Genomic DNA, 19,354 nt, shown 5'->3' with positions numbered 1-19,354 from the left:
ATTTTCTTTGGTAAATATCCAAGAATGGGATTGCCAAATCATATGGTAATTCTATCCTTAACTTTTTGAGGAACCTCCATCTGTGTCCCACAGTAGCTGTACCAATTTTCATTCTCACCAACAGTGCACAAAGGCTCCTTTTCCTCCACATCCTCAGCAACACTTATTTCTTGTGTTTTTGATTTTAGGTGACATCTCATTACAGTTTTAACTTCCATTTCCATGATGACTAGTGACACTGAGCATCTTTTTATGTGTCTGTTGGTCATCTGTATGTCTTCTTTGGTACATCTATTCTGGTGTCTACCTATTATTTAAATGAATTATTTGCTTCTTTGGTGTTGAGTTATAGAAGTTCTTTATATATTTTGGAATATTAACCCCTTATCACATATATATCACTTACCTTCTCCCAGTCAAGTTGCCTTTTAGTTTTGTGATGGTTTCCTTTGCTGTGCAAAAGCTTTTTATTTTGGTGTAGTCCCAATAGTTTAATTTTGCTTTTGTTTCCCTTGCTTGGGGAGGCCTATCTAGAAAAATGTTTCTATAGCTGATGTCAAAGAGATTACCACCTAAGTTTTCTTCTAGGAGTTTTATGGTTTCATGTCTCACATTTGCATCTTTATAATCCATTTTGAGTTTATTTTTGTGTATGGTATAAAAAGTGGTCGTTTCATCCTTTTTCATGTAGAGAAGAGACCATCTTTTTCCCATTACATATTCTTCCCTCCCCTTGTCATAAATTACCTGACCGTATTAAATGTGGGCTTATTTCTCGACTCTTCTTTTGTTCCACAGATCTGTGTATTTCTATGCCAGGACCACAACTGTTTTGATTACTATAGCTTTGTCGTCTATCTTGAAGTCTGGGATTGTGCTACCTCCAGCTTTGTTCTTCTTTCTCAAGACTGCTTTAACTATTTGGGGTCTTTTGTGGTTCCATGCAAATTTTAGAATTATTTGCTCTAGTTCTGTGAAAAATGCTGTTGATATTTTGACAGGAGTTGCATTACTTCACATACTTTTAAGCCTTCCATATTATTTGGATTTTTGTTTCACTGGGGACATTTTGTAACTTACAAAAGATTTAATGGAAAACATGATAAAGACTGCTAATAAGTATTTATTAAATAGTTTTCATCATGAATGTAAAATAACTTTTAAAGACTTCTTAGAAGTAGTCATCATCTCAATAATCTTTTAAAACCCTTTATATTGTGACTAGAAAAAACACTGTATAAATAATAAAATATATAAAACTGAGAACTGTGAGATCGTAACAGTACAGACAACTTTTAAAGCAAAATTACCCCCTAGCACAGAAAAGATGCTTATCTCTAATCTGAAAAGTGATCCCCCTGGAAATTACAAGAAATACTTCGACCAGTAAAACAATGCGTGGTCTGTTGCTATCTCCCAAGCTCCCAACTCTTCTACCCAACCAACTTCTAACAGAACCCTGATGTTGCTCCCCTTTCCTCTGAGCAGCCATTTTTTAAGGGAAGGCCATTTTGAAGTTTGGCGCAAATCTCCATGTTCTGAGCCAACTGTTAAAGAATTTTATTCCCTTTGCAAAGTGGCTGTTTTAGACAGACATTATTATGGCTATAAGACCTAGTAGAACCTTACTCTTGCAAAAAAAGACATATATTTCTGCCTCTGGTTGTCATCTGCAACCTGGAAGTTAGCTGTCACTCTGTGGCCTTGTGGTTGAGACCAAGCACATGCTGAAAATGGTAATGGAAAAACAGACAGTACTTAGCTTCCTGATGAAACTGTTCAGCTGTGGAAAGAATCAACCCTGAAACTGCTTATAGCCTAGGCTCCTAGTTATCAGGAATCTCAACTCTAAAGATTCCAAAATTGTTTTGGATTGCTAGAATAATTCAGACACATCATTTGTAAAAATTAAACATTTATCAAGTACATGTTTATTTAGCAACAGCAATACAGTTTCTCAAGAAAAAGAGGAACTGAAGTCCCCCACAACAGCACAAAACAACTTTCCATTATTCTCTGGTTACATCCAAATCTATCATCTCATACCCCTTTAATAAATTTCAAGATACACCAAATACTTGGAGAAAGATAATCAAATTATGCTAAAACCGTATTTTAAGGTAAAAGGCAGTTTAAGGGTACTAATTTCTACATATCACAGTATACCAACAGTCCTTCCTATAGCTATAGGACCAAACTAACTCAAAATATTAATGTATTTATGCAAAATGTTTGTGAAAAATTGAAATGCTTGCAACTTTTTCCAGTTTCTGATTTCAAGAACAGGTGCAAACATCATCCCCTTCATAGATCTTCTGTTACAGCATCCATAAAAAACCACTGGTCCAGCTCTCAAACACTGAAGACAACACATATGATGTATGTGGGTTCTGCTAAGTCTTGAATGGAGGACCTATTCTACATGTACACTACAAGCCCTGAATTATTTTTGCACAACATTCCAATATTCCCTGAAGAGATTTTATACAAAGTTAAAAATAGCTATTTTCCATCAGATTCAAAGTTAACTTACTTTTTAAATGGAATAACACTGTTGTGTTCTCTTCATGTTTTACAAGGAGTTGCATGGTATTACGTGTGTGAATATAGTCACAAATTCAGATTGTATATATAAACTAAACATAAGCAAAGGTTCCAAATCAGTTCTTAAGTTTGATATTAAAAAGCCTGACCACAGACCCTCCAAAAAAGCATTCACAGTATCGGTAGTAAGAAATTTTCAAGAAATTTTTTCCCTTATCTTTTCAAAGGCACTATTTTGTTTAAAAACGGAGTTTATAGAAAATTCCAAAGAAACAGACCCATTACACATTTGGAATTATCGGTAGAGATAAGATGACGATTCATTGTTTTCCATCTAAACATAAATTTGACATGTACTTGTAATCAATTTTGAACCGCCCAGTCCAACATGCTATTCCACATTCTTCGCATGGTTCCATAATTCCTAGATATTTGAATTAACATTATAATCATTTTTTGTTTAAAAAAAAAAGAACATTCTTGTGCCACCTCTTAGACTTAAGTTTATATAACTTGGTTTTAGAAATCTGGTTTCATGTTCATTTAATTAGGAAACAGCAAACAGCTGAGCCAGACTTTAAGAGGCAAAAAAGGATTGCTTTGGCAATGTATAAAAGAATAACTGTTACAGTACAAATCACTATTTAATCTACTTTTATTAAATATTAAAATGCAATAAGGCAATTGTTTTAAGACACTTGAAAGTACACTTAATAATTTGATAACTGGGCCCACACCTAAAATATTGCACCCCTTCTATTCTTCTCTATTTACTCAAAGGAACCAAAAGAGTTATTTAAAAACAAACAAAAAACAGATTCATGATCTTTCTTTAGAAAGAGGTTCTGATTACTTCAAAGAGGCTCTGATTACTAATAAGGTATTTATTACTTATAATACAAACTTCTGAGAGACCCTGAATAGTATCTTTCAGGCTTTTCCCTTTAGTGTGTTTCTCCTGTTCTCTTGAATCCATTCTTAATGGTACGACTGCAAGTATGCCTTCTGAGGAATCAATAGATATGATTATTATGTAAATTGTCATTCAAAGCAGGGCAATGATTCCCAAATCTGGCTTCCTATCAATTTCATCTGAAAAACTGCTGCTAAGATTCCCCGGGGCCCTTAGGACGGGACTAAGCCACCCCTCGACCCCAGCCTTCGCTATGAATCCATGTGGTTCGTCTTGCATAATCCAAAACCTGGGATGACTTTAAAACCATTATTATAAAGGAGGGTATCTGTCATGTTTCCACAGGTCTTACCTCACAAACTGGGATCCAGGTAAAAAAAACAAAACAGACAAACAAAAAAAAAACCAATGCTGATCATCATAAGTAAATTTAGGTCAGTGAGTAGAGTGAGCAGAAAAGGACTCTACTACTGAGAATCAAACCAAGGTAGCTGTGCTGCCCGCGCACATGAAGGCCAGCACCCTTCCTGACCCTGGAGGGCCTCATGAACTGAAACACAAGGCAGGAAGACAGTGGCGCAGGGCAGGGACACTAAACAAAAAAGTGACTGTTTCCATACCATTTCTCTCCATCTCCACTTCTCGATTTTCCCGCTCTCATTCCATCTTTTCTCTTACTCTGCCATTTGCCATTCTCACTTTATTCCCTTCTCTTTCCTCACTTTTCTCACTTTCTCTTTTTCCCTTCTCTTTATTTGTTCATTCATTTATAATCACTCCTTTCTGCTCTTTCTCTTTCTTAAAAACTCCTTACATAATATAAGCAAATTCATACTGGAGATACAATACATGTCAGAAAACACTCACCCACTCACCCTAAGGAAACAGAATGATCTGACAGGAAGCAACATAACAAAACAGAACTTCAACAGAAACGCTCATGTGGCATGTATAAGCCATGCACAATGCATTCAAATCCATTATTTCTGTTGAGTCACATAACTTCCTGACTTATGACTTCTGAGTCTCATGAGGTGGGAAGAGCATACTGATTGCTTACAAACCAAGGGACATGAAAGGTGAAATGAAATGCCTGGGGTCCCAAACCAAGAAAAGAATCCAGATATAACACACAAATTGGTTTTCTTTCCATTATACCAGTAACATCTCATGGGAGGCAAGATGAAAGAGCAACGGGGTAAGCAGTACTATTATTTCAGGTTCTAAAGTGTCCACAAGATAACTGGGTTACCTTATACATTATGAACTATTCTTCACAAGGAAAAAAATGTTATGTATTGCTTTAAAATGTAAATCACAATATATATTTTCTAAAGGTTTCCAAGTTCTTTTAAGATGGCTACTTCATACAAATAAAGTTTGACTACATTTTGAAGTCATTCCACTTTGGTAATACTGTAGCCCAGAGAACATTCTGAGGTCAGAATTGTTCTAACACAAAGACTCAAAGAATATATAATGTAATTTATATAAAATGCATAGATATACTGTTTAAGAAATATAATATGTTCTCTAAGTTGTTCTACAATTTAATCTCGTTAATGCTGAGAACTGCCTTTCTTAAGAATTCTCAAAGAAAAAGTTACCCTATCTAAAGATAAATTCAGAAAACTTATTTTACTATTGTTATGAACTTTCTGTAATAGCCTAAGTTTTAGGTAAATATAGTCCCTAAAGTAGAAAGTTTTCACCATACCCCAATTTATGGTAAAATGCCCAATTAAGTCAGGTCTGAATAAACCAGATGAAGAACCTTCTAACTGATCTACAGTATGGAGTGTGTCAGTGTAAATAAGTCACTACGTGAGACCACAGTATACAGTCCAGTTGGATTAAATCATGACCACACTCTACAGTCCCAACCTACTCTATCAGAGGTTCCCTGTTCACTGAGGAAATTAAAACTAAGAAACTTACTAATAATATAAATTCCTATTTTATCAATAACCCCAATTCCTCTAATATTCCAGAATCATGTTTATAATCCAGCTGTACCAAGAACTACGGTATCCTAACTTCAACCTTCAAGTTGGCAAAATGATTCCCAATAGTTACCAAACTAGCTGACATCAAAATCACCTGAGATACTTATTAAAAATAGAATCGTAAGATGACTTATTTTTGTACCCTAATTCTAACATTGTTGACAATTAAGGAAATTTGCTTAGGAATGGATAGCAAATGAAGTCAAAGGAGGTACGATGTCATTGTAGTTACCAAAGTACTCACAGTGGTGAAATAACAGGCTTTCTGAGATTTTCTTTAAGATACTTCAGCAAAGAAAAGAGGGATGGATAATGCAAACATCGATAAGATATTGTAAATGTTTGATCCGGGCAATGAGTACCACTGTACTGTTCCACTTTTGTGTCATTTTTAAATCTCTTCACTAAAAAAGCATCTGCAGACCCCATCCTAGACACAAGACTACAAGAGGCTCTTAAGTGAAGCCCAGGGATCGACATTCAATAAGCTTCCCACGAGAGGCTATTAGAGACAGATGAAGTTCTCTCTCCCTCTCGAGGGTCATCAGAAATGATCTTGTATGTACCTTCCAAACCTCAAAATTCTACGATTCTCATTTTCTACTCAATAAACTCAATTTCAGCACAGTTCACAAGTTCTCATATTCACCATGGCATTCTGCCAAGGACATACAGATTGTGTTCTCTAAACGCATCTGCTCGAAGAATGTTGGGCTGGTTATTAACTTCTAATTTGTCGTTTTTACACCTTCGTCTCTCAATCTGTGCCCTGACTGAACTGAAAAAGACAAGATGACCGCACTGACTATGTCTATCTGCATGTTCCATGTTTCCACAGAGGGCACTCTAACTTTTATAAAGCCAATCACGACTATTTTCACAGAAGTTGTATTTTTTTTCCTTCATGATTTTCCCTTCTCTATTTAAGTATTAAAATAGCAAAAGTGGAAAAGAATAACCATGTAGTACTTAGTAAAATGAGGCATATGCTGCAGCACAGTACATGCTAAGTACTCAGAATCTACAGTTACATTAGGGAGTAGTCAAGAACACTAAGAGAAATAGTATTTTTCTTATCTTCAAGATTAAAAAAAGTCTTAAGTGATGTTCAAATAAGGAAGATATATGTACATTAACCCAATCAAAACTACCTTTTCTATACTCAGATATAACAATCTTCTTAATGTAAATCATTGATGAACGTTGTCTGACTGACTTAAAGTGAGGTTCTCTACATTTGCTTCTTCAAAAGAATCTTGCAAAGCCATTCTGAGGTAGAAGAAAAAAGTGTAAATGGACCACTATTTTTCCTGCTTCATTGTAACTAAGATTACTGTTCACAGGAAGTACACAGCTTATGCATTTTGGTCCATCACATTTTCCACAATCAGAGAAGTATACTAGTTAGGTTCTCACTTTATGATCAGCAGATCTTTTGCTTCCAGAATGCCCAGTAAAGCTGAAAATTTTCACTTAAAGTGATGAAAATTTCCAAAAATATCTGTTTAACAATCTCAGATTTGAGTTTTGGCAAAACAGGTTAGCATATATAAATGTGACTATTACATTTCACAAACACACAGAGACTAAAACTCCCAACATTTTTATGGTTTTCCCACTTTCTGATACAGCTCAGTTTTAAATGTGCAGCTTACTTATAATCTAATTTTAAACATGATTGTCACAGAAACAGTTTAAAACAGAGATGAAATGTATAAAGGCACACATCGATTGTCAATGGTTACACCGGTTACATCACATTGCTTTAGAAACAGAACATGTCTGTTCCTGTAAACTTCGTGTCATACATTTAAAGTGAGGTTAGTGCTGACATAGAACTACGGCTATACTCACAGTTTGAGTGTTTTCACTGTGTATGAGGTACATTTTCTCCATCCATACACCCCTACTGTTCTTACTTACTTGAGAAGAGTCAAGCAAAGTCTGTAGGCTACAACCACTCAATGTTTTCATCAATACTGGAATGACAGCAAATAACATTACAAAACATCAGAGATCAAAAATGTCTTCTTGTTGGGGTCCAATACTTTAACTTATTCTTCATTACATGAATATTTGCTCATTTAACTTCTTCAGGAAAAATAATTATTCTGAAGATGAACAATTCCTTCCTGAACACTTCATGCAAAACTATTCCTTCACACATATCCCCTGATATTTTGTTGTTTTAATTCATTTGATTTGGCAGTCACCAAGAATCACCTTTCCTTTGGTGGTCTATCGTAACGATCTTGTATGCTTTTTGTTAGCTGTTTGATAAATATTTTGTAAATTTTTCCACAGTACGTATGGACTGTCTTTTGTAGTTCCAGTTCTAAAGGTTTTAATAAGGAACGGATGTTGTCATCTTTAAAAGAACACTAGAGAAAGAAAATAAAAAGACAAAGATATATATAAAAATGTAATTAAACTTCAAAAAACTTCAATCAATTTAAAATTAGTAACTTCCAGTCTCACAGAAAGTATATATGTTCAACAAATATGTTCAATGAATTAACTGGCTGTATGATCTCACATTAGTCAGGGGAGAAATTCACAGTAAATCACTGGGGACATCAGGGAAAGGTTTTCAGAGAAGACTTAATGGAGGAAGGACATCCCAAACCAAGGCAAGAACACGTATAAGGGTCAGAGAAGGCCCAGAGACACCTACTAGTAGAAATTCATGATCATCAAAAGCTCTGAAGGTGTCTGAGACACTAACGAAGGACAAAAATCACTCTGAACAGTGTTGAGGCTAGACCACAAAGGACTGAGAGAAAACCATGGAGTGAGAGGAATGTGAAACGCCAGTACAGTTCAGGGTCTCCTGAAGAACCGTAACTGCACGAACGGGTCCCATGGGTAAATGTATTTGGGATCTACCGCACATCATACACTCCCTGTGGGAACTCACAATGGCACATGAAAAGTCTTGGGGTGGGTGCCTGGGGACTCAGTCGATTAAGCCTCTGACTTCAGCTCAGGTCATGATCTCATGGCTTGGGAGTTCAAGATCTGTGTCAGGCTCTCTGCTGACAGCTCAGAGCTTACAGCGTGCTTTGGATTTTGTCTCCCTCTCTCTCTGTCCCTCCTCTGCTTGTACTCTGTTTCTCTCTCTCAAATATAAATAAACATAAAAAAAAAAAGAAAAAAAGGAAAATCCCTCAACAGTAAAATGAAAACTGTGTGTTGAATGTTGTTTGTTCTCCTATTTCCAAAATATATTTTTGACCAGAGTCCTTTCTCACGTAAAATATATTAATATCTCAAGGAATATATTTTGAGGGGCGCCTGGGTGGCTCAGTTGGTTAAACATCCGACTTTGGCTCAGGTCATGATCCCATAGTTCATGGGTTCCAGCCCCACATCAGGCTGTGTGCTGACAGCTCAGAGCCTGAAGCCTACTTCAGATTCTGTGTCTCCCTCTCTCTGCATCTTTCCCCACCCACACTCTGTCTCTCTCTCCTTCAAAAATAAACATTAAAAAAATTTTATATTTTAAAAAATACTACAGGAGCAGCTAAGTAGAAATAACTTGTGATTTTAGTGTTTTCAACCTGCTGAAAAGGTTTTTAAGTTTATTTATTTTGAGAGAGAGAGAGCACAAGTAGGGGAAGAGCAGACAGAGAATGAGACAGAGAGAATCCCAAGCAGGCTCCATGCTGTCTGTGCAGAGCTCATTGCAGGGCTCGATCCTAACAACTGTGAGATCATGACCCCAGCCAAAACCAAGAGCTGGATGCTTAACTGACTGAGCCACCCAGGCACTCCTAACAAGCTATTATTGTTTTATTCGGCATTTGCAACTAGGCATATTTTCAATTAGAATGACAGATGGGTCTTGAAAATGGAACATTTTATGTGAAGATTTGGTATCAGTGAAAAATGCAAGTTCCTAAAGGAAATCCAGAACCTGAAATCTCAGAAGGATCAAATGACCTGAGGTTACTCCCAAGGTTCACTACCATGACAATGAGGGAAAGGAAAGGAAAGCACCACTTGAATCAGAATTAGTGAGCCTACAGGAAGCCACTGCCAATCTTTGGAGAACAGAATGAACTTAGATGATAATTTGTAACACAGCTTTTATCCATGTAGAGATGTAAAGAGATGTTCAACCTCAGTATCTCTTCAGAAAGAAACCTATGAGCATTAACTCCATGAAACCATCACTCTTGGGATAATTTTTAAAACCCAATCACATACACTGAAGATAAATACTGTTTTGAAGATAAAAAAAAAAAAAAAAAGAGGGCAATTTAACTAGGAAGAAGGTAATGAAAATAATAATTAAAAAGAAAGAAAATTACTAGCACACAGGTATCTGAGAGAAATTAAAAGTTGGGCTAGTCTGTTTTTGTTTTTTTTTAAAAGGACCTCCTACACACAAAGCACCTTGGAGCTTTGTATGTATTAAGCATTAAGCCTCACACCAACTTTATGAACTAGGTAATATAATTATCCCCACCTACAACCAAGCAACTAAATTACAACCAACTAAGGAAAGGAGAGAGAATTCTCCCAGCTACAAAGGTAGTAAGTAGCCAAGCCAGGATTCAATCCCAGCTCCGAAAGTACAAGTGCTCGACCACCACATAGCACTGCTTAGCCAAATAAGCAAATGAAACCGTGTCAAGTCAGTTTCAAAAATCCTGTTGAAAGGTAAAACTCAATTAACAGTGGGAAACTGGGACAACTATGCTGTGCAAAGATGTGACTCAAATTTGTGTGGGGTTAAAAGTGGCAGCCATGTTGAAAAGGCAACCTTTATCAAGCGACACTATCAAGAAACATCTCAATGTATACAAAAAATATGCTGGACAACTGTGTTTGAGAGGCAGATGAAACTGGGAAGACCAAACCATGATCTTTTTCTTACTAAGCAATGCCAATAAAATAAAAAAACATTACAAAGCTGTTTAAGAGTTAATTCTCAGAGGGGCCCCTGGGTGGCTCAGTCGGTTAAGCATCTGACTCCTGATTTCGACTTAGGTCATGATCTTATGGTTCTATCAATGTAGAGCCTGCTTGGTATTCTGTCTCCCCCTCTGTATGCATCTCCCCTGTTTGCTCTGTATATCTCTCTCAAAGTAAATAAAAATAAACGTAAAAAAAATTTTTTTTTAATTCCCACAAATATGAAGTACTTGAGATTCAGTTAATTCATTTCATGTTATTTAAATCCAAGTGTTTGTGGTTAAAAAGTTTTTTTCTGCCCCGAGAAACTATTTTGATGAAGATTTTTCTGAAATAATAATAGTGCCTCATGAATTGAAACTCTTTTAGTCCCACATAACACAACTAATTTGACCTTTAAGGGAGAAGATGATAAATTACCAAAATTTCCAGCTATATAAATTCAGCTTGAGGCCCCAGCACTTTCTGCCAGTCACATAATCTGCAGCACCACAGTGTTGTGCAGAACAGAACTCACATCTAGGTGTTCCCCTCCCCAGAAGCCACATGTGGCTGTAGCTGACTACAGGCCTCTTTCCACACCAGATGCTGTGTCTGCCTCATTCACCTTTCCTTCTCTGCCTAGTACTCATCCTTGTAGCTCACTTCAAATGTCAGCACTTCCAAGAAGCCTTTCCTCACACAGTGAATCAGTTCTTCTTCACTGGCACAGTACCCAGTATACAAACTTTTAAGATCATGCTTTTAAACATAAGGCTGTCAGCTGAAAGGCAGTGAATAAGTACTGAGGCTAAGATGGCTACAATTAGATAATTCGAGGCATTTTCAAAAAATACAAGAGGTTTTTAAAAGATGACAAAAATTGCAACTCAATGCAACAAATGCTGAGAGCCAAGTCATACAAGAAGGTCCAACAGTAACCCTAAACCACGATTTCACCTTCTGTGGTTTCAGTTCCCTGTGGCCAACTGCAGTCTGGAAGCACACAGTCCTCCTCCTGACACACAGTAAGAAGGTCAACAATGGCCTAACCCTGTTACAATGCCTATGTCATTCACCTCACTTCATCCCATCACACAGGCATTTTATCATCCCACATCATCACAAGATGAAGGGTGAGTACAGGGCAATAAAATATTTTGAGAGAGACTACAGTCACATGACTTTTATTACAATATGTTGTTATAACTATTCTATTTCATTATTGGTTACCTTTGTTAATCTCTTATGTGCCTAATGTGCAAATTAAATTTTATCACAGATATATACGTGTAGGAAAAAACGAGTAGGTATAGGGTTCAGTACTATCTATAGTTTCAGACATCTACTGGGGATCATGGAACAAATGCCCCATGGAAAAGGAGTGGGGACTACCATAGCATAGGAGGGAAACACTCAGGAGGACTCCCTTGTGGAGATAGTTATGCAAATATAGCAGGATGTGAACTAAATCAAAGTTAACACAGAACCACCAAGAAATGTAATTCAGAATGAAATACATGAAGCAGAAAATACCTTATAGAGCAATAAAATGTTTTGTTTCCATTTTGCATTTGCAATTTTTAATATTAATATTTTTATTCATTCAACAACTAATATTTAACAAATATGTATGGACTGTAAAACCTGACTTGCTGGAAGACACAGCCACGCATTTACATTTTAAAGATGGTTCATATCCTTTATAATTCAAATTGTTCACTGCATTCAATGGCTATGACTAAGCTTCTGTCTGAAACTCACATAAGTACCCTTGTCTGAATGCAATGCTTTTAAAAATTACACTTCTCATTGAATTATAGATAAGCGAAGATAAAAACACTAACCAAGAGCACCATAAAAGACTGCTTAACTTCATTAAATTGAAAAATGGAAAGATATAGCAATAGTTAATACAGATCCAAAACAAGCACAAATAATCATTAATTCAGTATTTGAAATCATTTTAAAAGACTTATTTTTTAAAAATCAAGTGTAATTAATCAGCTTAAAACCATTACTCAGCTTTTTAAAGGTATATATTTACCAAAGATAATATAAAACTGGTGATTTAATTCCTTAAAAATGGATTTTCTTAATGCTTAAAGGAAACAAAGAAATCCTACTTTTACAGGAATATGTTTCTTTTCAATCCTGCAGTCACAGAACCTCAAAAGTACTTTTCTTCATTTTTATCACCTTTTGACAACCCACAATAAAGCATTATTAATATACAAAACTGATTTCTGAGGGCATACAAGGTCTGCTACATTAAAATGAACATCAAAAAATAAATTAAAAAAATAAAAAATAAAGTGAACATCAATACTCAGTTTTATAATTCTTCAGTGAGTGCTGCTTATCATGAGAAACTGATTACCCAGAAACTTTATCTGTCAAGTTTACAAAAGAAGAAACTTAGCAAATACACAAATGGTAGCCCACAATGCTGTCAGCACTGTGCCTACCACCAAGTTCAAGAAACACGGAATCCAGGAAAACACTTCAGTTCCTTATCACTGCAGACCATCACCTGAGCATGGCACAGCATCAGCACATGGATGCCATCCTGGCCACTGCTGACCAGCACTCAAGTCCAACTGAACACTCCATACCTGACCTCTCCGGGGACTTATGAAAAAAAAAAAAAAAAAAGCATTTTTTGTGTAGAAAACCCCTGAACCTTTTTCTCAGGTAGTACTCTGCACTGAAAGACCTTCCTCCTGGAAAATTCTTGCTCATCCAGGGCCCATTTCAAATGCCTCTTGTACAGATACCATATGTTTGCACGTATAGGTGGATTAGGAGGAACTTAATGGAGGACCATGGGGGAGAAGAAGGGGGAAAATAGTGGGGGAGAGGGAGGGAGGCAAACCATGAGAGACTCTTGAATGCTGAGAACACACTGAGGACTGATGGGGATGAGGGTGAGGGGAAGCGGGGTGATGGGCATGGAGGAGGCCACTTGTGAAGAGGAGCACTGGGTGTTATATGGAAACCAACTTGACAATAAACTATTAAAAATAATAAAAAATAAACTACAATTTACAAATTTAGAAAATAAGGAATAAGACCACTGATGGGCAGAATGTGTGATTATATAAATTATTTTCAAAGTAAAAACAAAACAAAACAAAAAACAAATGCCTCCTTGTGAGGCCCAAGGCCTTCCCTAGCTCTTCAAGGCAAGGCTCTTACAGTTCCAGTACCATGGCTGTTAACAGTGAATTACAGTTAAGTATTTTCATCCTCATTCCTATTAATGAGGCTGTACTAGACCAGTCATTAGAAATAAAAAGAACAAGAATCTAGAAAATAGAGTCAATCAGCTCTTCTCCTGACCCCCACACTTAAACCAAACTAGCATTCCTATTTATGTTCTGTCTTCATGTCCACATAAGATTAGGCACAGTCTAGCAGAACAAAGAGTACATCTGCATGAGGGATAAGTGGTTAGACACATTTCTCCCCCAAGTCTCAGTGATTTAACTGTATAGTGAAGACACAGCCCATTAAGCAAAATCATAAATCATTGGATTTGCCCCAAATCTTGGTCCCCAACATATTCACGGAGACCTGGTTCATGAATCCTTCTAAAGGTATGTAAAGTAGAGTCATTGCTCCTTGTCAACTCACTTTAATTACGTAAAAGAGGATGGTTAAGAACAAGAGGGAAAAAGAACAGATATCTAAGGCAAAGGGAGGGGAGGAGCAGTATAATTTTTCTCAATGTCAATGTAAAGCAAATGCTTAAAAGAGGAAAATGGGTGATGGGCACTGCAGAGTGCACTTGTTGAGATGAGCATTGGGTGTTGTATGTAAGCCAATTTACAATAAATTATATTAAAAAAATAATAAATTAATTAAAAAAGAGTTTGGAAACCCCATACACCAGCGGGGGTGGAGGGAGGGTTAAAAAAAAAAAAAAAGAGGAAACTCCATTTACAAATGAAACAAAGAAGTTAAAATATTGAAGCATAAACTTAAGATCTGTTCAAAATATGAACAAATCTATTAAAAATTCCTCAAAGACACAAATGTAAAGATATCTTGTTCTTGATTAAAATGTCTCAACAACCAAATGTCTCAACACCATCAAAATGTCAGCAGCTCCTAAAAAGCTGGCTCACTCCCAAAAAAATACAAAATACAAAATGAGTTAGTATTTGTGGAAAAATACATCTACAAACAGCCTCTAGGAAAACACTGAGAACAGCCTCTGAAAAGGGAGTGACCCTACCAGATATTAAAACATAACACGATACCTTTATCATTAAAAGAGCATGGCATTAGTACACAAATAGACCAATATTACAAAACAGAAAATCCAGAAATTACAAATGAAACTTTAGTATATAATAAAGTCAGTATCTCAGATATTTGGATTAAAGATAGACTTAATTAAATGGGTGTTGAGACAAGATACCCATTTGGGAAAAGATCCATTCCTCACCCAATATAAAAGGTTAAGTTCCAAACTGAGCAGAAGACTAAATGTAATAAATGACACAGTATGCAGGTGAATTTTTCTATAACCTGAGTGAAGGAAGAAAAAGGATTTTTCTTGAAACTTTTAAAAACTTGATTACATAAAATTAAAAACAAATTTTAGTATGGAAACCAACTTGACAATAAATTACATTAAAAAAAATAAAAAAATAAAAGCATTTTTCCAAGTGGAAAAAAAACTTTCAATGGCAAAAAGCTCTATCAACAAAATAGAGATGGGAGAGAATATTTCCAGCAGATACCACAAAGGACTAATGTCCCTACCATACAAAGAACTGGCAACAATTGGCAGGAAGAGAGGGAAGGAAGCAAAGACAAAAATTCCCTCACGGTGATGGTTGCACAACTCTGTAAATATGCTAAAATCTACTGAATTATACACTTTATTTTTTTTAATTTTTAATGTGTATTTAATTTTGAGAGAGAGAGACAGAGCACAAGTGGGGGAGGGCAGAGAGAGAGGAAGACACAGAATGGGAAGCAGGCTCCAGGGTCTGAGCTAGCTGTCAGCCCAGAGCCCGACATGTGTCTTGAACTCATAAATCGTGAGATCATGACCTGAGCTTAACTGACTGAGCCACCGAGGCGCCCTGAATTATGAACTTTAAATGAGTGAACTTTGTATATATAAATTATGTATCAAGAAAATTATTTTTTTTAATGTTTATTTTTGACAAAGACAGCACAAGTGGGGGAGGGATAGAGAGACACAGAATCCAAAGCAGGCTCCAGGCTCTGAGCTGTCAGCACAGAACCATGAGATCATGACCTGAGTCAAAGTCGGACACTTAACCAACTGAGCCACCCGGATGCCCCTCAATAAAATTATTTTTAAAAACCTATAGAATAGGTAAAAGAGACTTGAAAGATAATTCACCAAAAAAAAAGACATGAAAATGGCACTTAAATATATAAAACAATGCTCACCTCACTCACAAATGAATACTACACTAAGATTCCATTTCTCACTCATCAAAACGGCAAAATTTTAAAGGCTTGAAAACACACTTCACTGATGAGGCTGTTGGGAAATAGGCCTCCTCATAAAATGTGGGCAGGAATTCAAATAATCCTTCTGTAGGGGAAATAGGCAGTATATTCAATCTTTAACCCCACCTGCAGGAACTTACCCTGAAGATGTATCTCCCATCAATACAAACATACATACGGCAAGGTGATGCACTGCGGCAGTAGTCAGAATTCAAAATGTTCGAAACTATCAAAATGTTCAAATGTAAGAGACTGCTTGAGTAAACTCTAGCATACACAGAAAACTCTGGAGTAGGATAGTCTTAAAAAAAAAAAAAGACAGCTGGAGGGATGGGTGAAACAGGTGATGGGCATTAAGGACTGCACTTGTGATGATCACTGATTGATGAATACATAGAATTGCTGAGTCACTATACTGTACACCTGAAAATAATCTAACACTGTATGTTAACTATACTGGAATTAAATTAAATTTTTAAAAAAGAGGATGAGATTTATTAATGCATGAATTTTAGACTATCTGAAGAGAAAAAAGCAAAGAGCACATAATATAAACAGTATGCTACCTTCTGTTTAAGAAAAAGGGGATTCCAAAATACACATAACATATATCTGCTCATCCATACAGGAGGACAAGCCAGAAAACAAAGAAATTGGTAATCTGTGGGGTTGGGAGCTCAAGATGGAAGGGGTGGGGGAAAAGTGATACTTCTGAGTAAACCTTTACATAGTTTTTATTACATATATTTTATTATTTTATTAGCATGTCAAATTAAAGTTGAATCAGTAGGAGCATCTGGGTGGCTCAGTCAGTAGACAAGCAACTCTTGATCTCAGGGTTGTGACTTAACTCCCCACCTCAGGCGTAGAGATTACTTAAAAATAAAATCTTTAAAAAAATAAAAAACTAAAGTTGAATCAATAAAGATGGAGGAAAAAAGCTTAAAACTGAAAGCATAATGAAGCAAATAAACCCAACTGTATTCCAAATGAATAAAATAACCACACTGAAAGGCAAGAAAAAGAACTAATCCAAGTAGCTGCTGAACACAGTACAGAGAGCACATACTCATGGGGCGGAAGGTCTAGATAACAGGAACAAATTCTTAACTCTTCTTAGTAGGTTGAGTTTTAGCAAAGAATACAGCATTTCTAAAATTATTTTAAATGTATTGTAGGATTAAGCAGATAAGGAAGTGATTTATGTTAAAAGGCAGGATTCTAACTACGGAAGGAGCTAAAACATGAAAACAGAGTAGAAGGCAGGAAGAGCCTTGGGGCAATACAACTGGAGGCATCAGTGTGAGTACATGATTGTATATCATGAATACATGACTGAGTATATGTGAGTATTTAATTTTCTTAGCTCTGCTAGGCGTGCTTATTGCTCCAAGGGTGTCTTTGTTTCTGAGCAATAAGCACTCCTAATACCCAGAGCCCTCTCAAAGAAACCTGAGCTCCTTTGACAGATAGCTAAAGTCAGGGTTAAAACAGGGAAGGTAAAACAAGTTAAGCCTAGCATATTTTGTTGAAAACGTAATGAAGAAGGGTGCCTCAGTGGCCCAGTCAGCTAAGCGTCCGACTTTGGCTCAGGTCATGATCTCATGGTTTGTACGTTTGAGCCCCACACTAGGCTCTGTGATGACAGCTCAGTGCCTGTAGCTTGCTTCAGATTCTGTGTGTGTCTCTCTGACCCTCTCCCACTTGTGCTCTCTCTCAAAAATAAACATTAAAAAAATAATAATAATAATAATGAAGTGGTACTCAAAAAAATGATGGAAATATGTCAGATGAGCACACGAGTTTACCAAAAGGGATTCCCAATAGCCAAATGGGAAACAACTTAGGCATCAATATAATAAAAGGAAATACTGCATTATAAATCATCAAAAAAAAAAAAAAACCCAACAACAACCCTATCAATGACTTCGTACTGATAATGTATAGATCAATAAATGAGCAAAAGGGGATGGCTCTACCTATAGGAAAATGCAGAGTGCCAAAGTTGTATGCAGAAGGACAGCTAGGGTTGGACATCGTCAATTTGTGACTACCACAGTAAAGAATGGTTTGAACAAGAGCCAACAATGGATGCTAAATACGGTACAGAAATTTTGATGAGAAGCACGGTATTTACATAAGAGGGGAAAAAACTACACAATGGAGAAACTGAATAACATTTTGAATGAGTGATTAAAGCCAGCATCACCAATGAAGGGTAGGCACACAAAGGTGACTAGGAATGTGATACCCTGAGAAGGACGTATCATTTACACAGTATTTTGCCCAGGAAGACATAGCCTGAACCTAATCATAAGGAAACATCAGACAAGCCAATATAGAGAACAGTCTAATTAGAAAAGAGGTAAAGAGGCTCCATTCTCCAAAAACGTCAATGCCATAAAAGACAAAGAAAAACTGAGAAACTGTTCTACATCAAAAGAGCGTAAAGACACATGAAAATAACGTTATCAATATTAAATTTCCTGAGTTTGATATCTGTACTGTGGTTAATAAGAAAATGTCCCTGTTCTTAGTGAAAACACACTCAGGTCTTTAAGCAGAAGAGCATTATGTGAGGGGCACCTGGGTGGCTTAGTCGGTTACGCGTTCAACTTTCGCTTAGGTCATGATCTCGCGGTTTGTGGGTTTGAGCCCCGCGTCGGGCTCTGTGCTGACTGCCAGCTCAGAGCCTGTAGCCTGTTTCAGAGTCTGTCACTCCCTCTCTCTCTGACCCTCCCCTGCTCACGCTGTCTCTCTCTCTTCTAGAAATAAAAACATTAAAAACAAAAAAAAAAGAGCACTATGTGTGCAACTTATATTCAAATGGTTCAGAAATAAACATGTCCATATAGAAGGAGAACCGAAGACAAAGCAAATGATGTAAAATATTAGTAATGAACATTAGTAAAGGATATGGAAATTTTTTGTATATTCTTGCATACTAAGTTTGTAAAAATTTCAACATAGAAAGTTAAAAAAATAAAAGAATACATTCTTACATTTCTCAGTGCTTCATAAATAGCTCTAAATGCTGGTTGTTTATCATCATGGTAAACACCTCTGTTCCCATGAAGAATAAAGATTCCTTCTTCTTCTGCTTCCCGGCAGTTGCTTCCATATATACAATGATCTGGCCGATAATTCCATTGACATGGAAAAACAAAAAGGCTTTCTATGTGAAGAAAAATAGAATGATGAAGCAAATACCCCAATTCCACGAATGAACAGTATGCGAAAATTTTAGTTTAAAAATATAGCTCTTACAGGAGATTTAAAATCTAGTAGTAAAAAATACGTTTGGCATTTAGATCCCTTCCTATGAAAACAACATGAAGAAAAGTTTAAAAATAAAAAAAGGCCTACTCTATCTTAAACATAATTAGTGATGTTCATTAATATAAGCCAAGTCAAATAAATGCATTTCTTCACTTTTAACAACATATTACCTAATTTTTTACAAATGCAAAGAATGAAAGAAATTTAAATGATT

The 19,354-nt window shown here is 36.3% G+C and overlaps 1 protein-coding gene across 4 annotated transcripts in view; it reads right to left on the bottom strand.

Annotated features, from left to right (window-relative positions):
- Positions 1-1,908: 1,908 nt before the first annotated feature.
- The window catches only part of GXYLT1 (glucoside xylosyltransferase 1), a 55,495-nt gene continuing 38,049 nt past the window's right edge, over positions 1,909-19,354 (bottom strand). For 2 of the 4 annotated variants that reach the window (XM_039249351.1, XM_039249353.1), the window contains 3 exons: positions 18,864-19,036; positions 7,687-7,844; positions 1,909-7,442 (listed from right to left, as the gene is read on the bottom strand). In XM_039249351.1, the coding sequence (XP_039105282.1) occupies positions 7,415-7,442; positions 7,687-7,844; positions 18,864-19,036 (359 nt within the window). In that variant the 3' untranslated portion in view covers positions 1,909-7,414. Of the gene's footprint in view, positions 7,845-18,863; positions 19,037-19,354 lie in introns of all 4 variants that reach the window. The other 2 variants (XM_039249352.1, XM_039249354.1) reach the window with 1 other exon arrangement.

The sequence above is a fragment of the Hyaena hyaena genome, unplaced genomic scaffold (genome assembly GCF_003009895.1).
Source record: "Hyaena hyaena isolate Hyena2069 unplaced genomic scaffold, ASM300989v1 scaffold_334, whole genome shotgun sequence".
Taxonomy (NCBI): domain Eukaryota; kingdom Metazoa; phylum Chordata; class Mammalia; order Carnivora; family Hyaenidae; genus Hyaena; species Hyaena hyaena.
This window is presented reverse-complemented; position numbering and strand designations above follow the sequence as displayed.